This window comes from Opisthorchis viverrini (assembly GCF_000715545.1).
Source record: "Opisthorchis viverrini unplaced genomic scaffold opera_v5_105, whole genome shotgun sequence".
Classification (NCBI taxonomy): Eukaryota; Metazoa; Platyhelminthes; class Trematoda; order Opisthorchiida; family Opisthorchiidae; genus Opisthorchis; species Opisthorchis viverrini.
Genome location: NW_008751759.1, coordinates 827458 through 832782, shown reverse-complemented (window position 1 = coordinate 832782; position 5325 = coordinate 827458). Strand labels below are relative to the sequence as shown.

At 43.9% G+C, this 5325-nt stretch overlaps 1 protein-coding gene across 1 annotated transcript in view; it reads left to right on the top strand.

Moving 5' to 3' along the window:
• Positions 1-4924, top strand: part of T265_05468 (hypothetical protein) — a gene marked incomplete at both ends in the record, with an annotated part of 7045 nt that extends 2121 nt beyond the window's left edge. Inside the window, 5 exons of the mRNA XM_009170479.1 lie at positions 315-511; positions 1468-1594; positions 1649-1746; positions 2093-2255; positions 4768-4924. Coding sequence (XP_009168743.1) covers positions 315-511; positions 1468-1594; positions 1649-1746; positions 2093-2255; positions 4768-4924 — 742 coding nt within the window. The remainder of the gene's footprint in view (positions 1-314; positions 512-1467; positions 1595-1648; positions 1747-2092; positions 2256-4767) is intronic.
• Positions 4925-5325: the final 401 nt, after the last annotated feature.

Genomic DNA, 5325 nt, shown 5'->3' with positions numbered 1-5325 from the left:
ATGCTGATGCTGATGCTGCTGCTGCTGATGTTGTTGTTGATGATGATGATGATGATGATAATGATGATGATGGATATTTTGGTTACGATGAGTGAGCTTTAGACCTGCGGACAAAGGTATGGATAAATGGTCCCTAAGAATGTGACTCCTCTGAAGCGATCGGCTCTATCACGTGACTTCCGAAGATATTTCTGCGTTCTCATTTGATTTGTTAGACTATGCAGTAATGTAGAAGAAACTATAATACAATCGTTAGCTTACCCCTTCTGTTCCAGCTCTAATTCTCTCCTTGACGGCTCCATTTTTTCCTGCAGACTGAACATTACAGTTCACGAATTCAACATATATTCTGTCAAATCTATCCTGTTGGCTTGCCGCCTGTTCCATGAAGCCAAATCCGCGCGACGGACTACCCAAAGGGGAAAACGTTGGTTATCCGAGCTGGGGTCCGTTATCAGTGATACATTGTTTGGCCTTGTCGGCACGCCGAATACAAATCACTGTGGTCCAAGTAAGCTTGAACAGAAAATAGATTCCGCAGCAGACACCATTTTGTATCCCTAGTGTTATAGCAAAGTGTCCGCAAGGTGAAATTCTCATCGCCGAAGAAGCAACCAATGGGCTGAGCGAAATCGTTCTATCATGGTGGGACTTGCCTCTCGATAGTATGCCTTCTCCATGTCCAATAAACTCCTCTCATTATTACATGCTCAATTCACCCTTCGTTTAACGGTATCCTGTCGCAGTTCCACAACATAGGGGAGAAGTAGTGGACACATTCGCTCATCAGAAGAGCATTTGCTTGGTAGTGTCGTTTATCTGACATGCTAGGCAAGTGTGTTTCCACTACTCCACAAGCGCACACTGCACGCACCTGAATTTTCACGTTTGAGCAGGTAAACACGTTCAAGCCTGAGTGATGTGAGTCAACCCAGTATCATACGTTATTTCCGTCGGTCGATTGATGTACCTGTCAGGAATTCTCAATCAGGTTGGAGACGCCTGAAACCGGTTAGGCAATTCTCGATTAAATGTGGGTGGTTGCGACATCATTCTGGTTGGAACAGTCGTCCCCTTGTCCTGCAAAGGACGTACCGTTTAGACGAGAGTAATGTGGATGTGAATGGTACTAGTTTGTTTTTTTCCCCGGCACTGAATGAACATTGCCGACAGATTTTTCGGCAGTTTATCTCACCACAACCACTAGTTACTGTTGAAATAGTAGGAGCCAACGTACCGACACCATATTTGATATATCAGTCGCTCTGAGCTGAATCCATTTTAGTTACAGGGTTGAACAGTGCTCATAAAAACGAATAAGATCTGACTTGGTATATAAGTAGACCAAAGGAAGACTGAACTTATTAGCTGAGTGAAACTTCCATCTGGGGAGCTATTCAACACGTGACCAAGTGATGTGGTCTCTGTGATAGAAGGATTAACGGCGTTGTATCCTCTGTAACTGAGAACGAATCGCACTGCTGATCAGCCGCTCACGGCAGAACGGTCAAATTTTCAACTCGTTAGCCGAAAGATTGCATGTTCGAAACTCTCAAACGGAGTTTGATGAAATGCGTACTGCCGACAATTTTGAGTAGGGATGAAACACCTGCACAGTGATTTCGTTGTGTAGCTGTCATACCCCCAGAAGGAAACGCGAGGGCTGGGATACTGTCAGGTTACCCAAGCCTAGAGAGGGGAAGTCGGGAGGCAGAAGTTACGTTCGAACCACGAACCTTTCGGTCAGTAAATTCGCGCCCTAACTACTGACCCATCTCGCCTTCCGACGTAGAATACAAGGGATTCTCATGAAAGCCTTTGCCTTCCGACGGAGAATACAAGGGTTTCTCATGAAAGCCTTTTTCACGCAACTTACGATTAGAATAATGAAGTATCAAAGGCTTCCTAAAGCCTGATAACAACAGATTCTTGTACGTACAACAGGATCATCAAAGTCCCAGTTTGTGGACATTTTGCTGAGTACATATTTCACTCTCCCTCAATCAATGTGGCCAGATTTCACTAATATCACAAAGTAGTCGATGAGCACTCCATATTGGTCAATGCTTGTTCAATGATGTCTTTTTTCCAGACACTGATGAAGACAGAAATAAGCCTTTGGGGCCTGAAAAGCAAACGGACATCTGTTGTCGCTATCACGACAGGTGCTCTTATGTCATTAAATCGGGGGAAACCAAATGGGGAATCACAAACGATATGAAGTCCGCAATGTCCCACTGTTCCTGCGATAAAACGTGAGTACATTTCGTCCGGTAATGTTGCTACCGCACTATTCCTGATAGACTCATGTTTGGTGATACACTCGGGATTAGTCATTGATCACGTGGCAATCGATATGTTCCCCGAACTTGCAAATTCACTTGCAGGCTTTTCGTCTCTACTTGAAGAGACATTGCCAGTGTGCTGTTGAGTGAGAACAAACTCAGTACCTCAGTCGAAGACCTTATGAACTTTCTGAAGGTAACTTATGGATCCGTCAAGAGCACAGTCAAACAGAAATAGCAAACGAACTAGTTAGATGACATGGAACGCAACGCAGAATGGAATGGACCGATTGAAATAAACGGAGAGAACTACCGTAATGGAGCTACGCGGAGAACCAACCAGATGCAAGATAATCAACTCACAACTCAAAACGAAATCCGAAAGGTCCAATCAGATCACGCTGAAGATAATTCAGAAATTACCAATCGCGGTGCGGACATTAGCTGTTCTTTAGAAACTTTATGGACGCAAGTAGAAATGGAGCCACACACTGACGATCTATCCTCGCATGGTGAGGCAACTTTGCAAGCCAGTTTCCAACCACTATGTTTATTGTGTTTTTGTGAGCCTCAATAGCTGGTTCTGACGGCTAAAGATAACTAGTAGATGGTATCATTCATCATCGCGTTACAAATGACATGATATATGCTTTACCTTACACTGTAAGCGACCGTATTACTACTGATCCTCAACCAGCGCACGCCGAAAGCGCCCGAATTATGACGTCTGAATGGGCAAACGTTTTCATGCTTGAGTGATGTGTTTCGTTTGCAACCAGCCACGAGTAAACTGGAAATCACGTGCGCTAGCGAGCGGTACTGAAAGGGCAATGGACTATTACCTGACCAACTTTCAGAAAATCCATCGAAAACATTGTGAAAGCGGACCACAGTTAAGACGATGCAGCACACAAGAGGGGATTTGCGATGCCGGAAGTAAAACCTTGGATAGCATTTATTGGTATATCCAAACTGTCGAGTGTCTCAAGGGGACCAAAACGATCGATATTGGGGCCAGATAAAGTCATGAAGATTCAGTGCTTAAACTGGAGTTCACTTTACTTCTTTAAACATTTATGGCGATAAGACACGCTTTGCGCACCGTCGCATGGGTGATGTACCACAAAGAGTATCTACACTGGACGTTGGGAGAATGTTAACAGGCTAAAAGTGGTACAGTCATTTCCCATGAAAGTATCCACTGTCAGTTGCCGAAGAGAACACATAGAGGAAGGTAGTCTGTAGCTGTGTGCATTCCAACAGTTGATCCCGGATAGAACGGAAATGCAGTCCACGGCCCGGATTACGGACGCACACTCAAATTAGAAAAAAGCACCATGAATCGATTCGGCCTGCGGTTCGAATTCAAAATCGCACGGAAGGTTTGTTCTTGCGAATTCTATGAAGTTTCATTAATTAATCAGTGAATACAAAGTTGACGGGACAGAGGGTTGTTATAGGATGTATCCAATCCGAAAGACACTGCATTTTTAAACAGCCGTATTTACGACTTTCATTAGCTGGATCATTTCGATAGCCACCCAATCGAGTTTCATTCCAACGCGTCCATGTTGGTTACGCAACATTCCTCGTCGATAGACATTAATTACAGTCATCTACTTGGAAATTTGAGCCCTAGAAAAAGTTCTATGAAGCAATCCTTCAAGTTTGTTGAGTGTTCGTTCTCGTGCCGAGTACTAGGTATTCCTGTCTTCTGTCGAAATATAGTATCGATTTTTCGCCAAGAGTAATTATTAGGAGAACCAACAGGAGAACGTAACGGGACTATATAACAGCCAATTGAATAACCGTTTTCGTTCGTTGTTGAGGCAGATTTCATTGGTTGTTCTTCACTCGTCCTTGACAGATGAGTTGTATTCTTAGGATCACTTTTGACCACTTGTAGGCGACAGTGATCAATAGAGCAGCCGATTCGCACGTTTATTGACTTTTCTCGTTTGGTCAAGCGCACCAAGCTGTTAATCGGCTATTCAGACCGGGGTTCGAGGTGCTAAGATTGCATGAAGGAGACCGTCTTCCATAATAGTAATCTTCATTTTAGAGGCGTCAACAGCCCTTTTAATCCTAGTTCTCTACCTCCGGTAGGGATCGCCACATATGGCGGACAGAATCCAAGTGATTTGAAAAAAATGATTGTCTCATTTTTTCCATTAAGATTTCTTGATGTAAGTGAAATCAAGCCACGAAGCACTGTACCGCAGTTTCATCTTTATCAGAAGTCGTCAAGAGGGAGATTTGAACCCACGAGGCAAGTAGTTGAAGACTTGAACTTTCGCCCACGAGCGGCTGTTCAACACGTGATCAGCCCGCACCTTGACACTCAGTCACTCACCACTCAGCCGGCGAATTCAAATCGTATGGTCATGTAGTTGTCTAATAGTTCCATGCAACTGTGAATTCAACACCGCATACAGTACAATTCAAATTTCAAATTCCCGCCTTTCCATTCTATCCAATCTAGCTTCATCAGATGCCTTAAAAAGGTTAACACACCAACCGCGATTGCTGTGGGCACTGGCTATTTTTCCATTTATCAACCTCACTGTTTTGTTTTTGCTAAGGGAAGAACGGATAAAGCGGTAACCCGCCCGAGTTATTCTTTCCTTAATCCCCCGTAAACTGTCAACCCCGTATGGGAAAACTATTCACAATAAAGCAGTCCGATTTACACGATCGTCTGTTTTTGAATTTTAACATGAATGCGAGTGATACATGTATAATGATAAACTGGATAGCATTGTGGGAAAAAAGAAGGAAACTGGCCATTCGAAGGCGTGCGACAAATAGTTTCAGTCAGATGAAACGATTTCCGACGTAGGAGAAAAACAATGTTGAATGCTTTTCAAGGCACGGTAAGCGCTAGCACAGTCAAGACTCACACATCAGGTGGAAAGAGTCCGTCATACTGGGTCTGGGGTGCGATTCAGTGGCAAAGATGTACACCCAAAGCCATATACCAAACATAAAATTATCGTGAGTAGACTGTGACCTCGGGAATCCCCAGTCCAACAACGGTCTT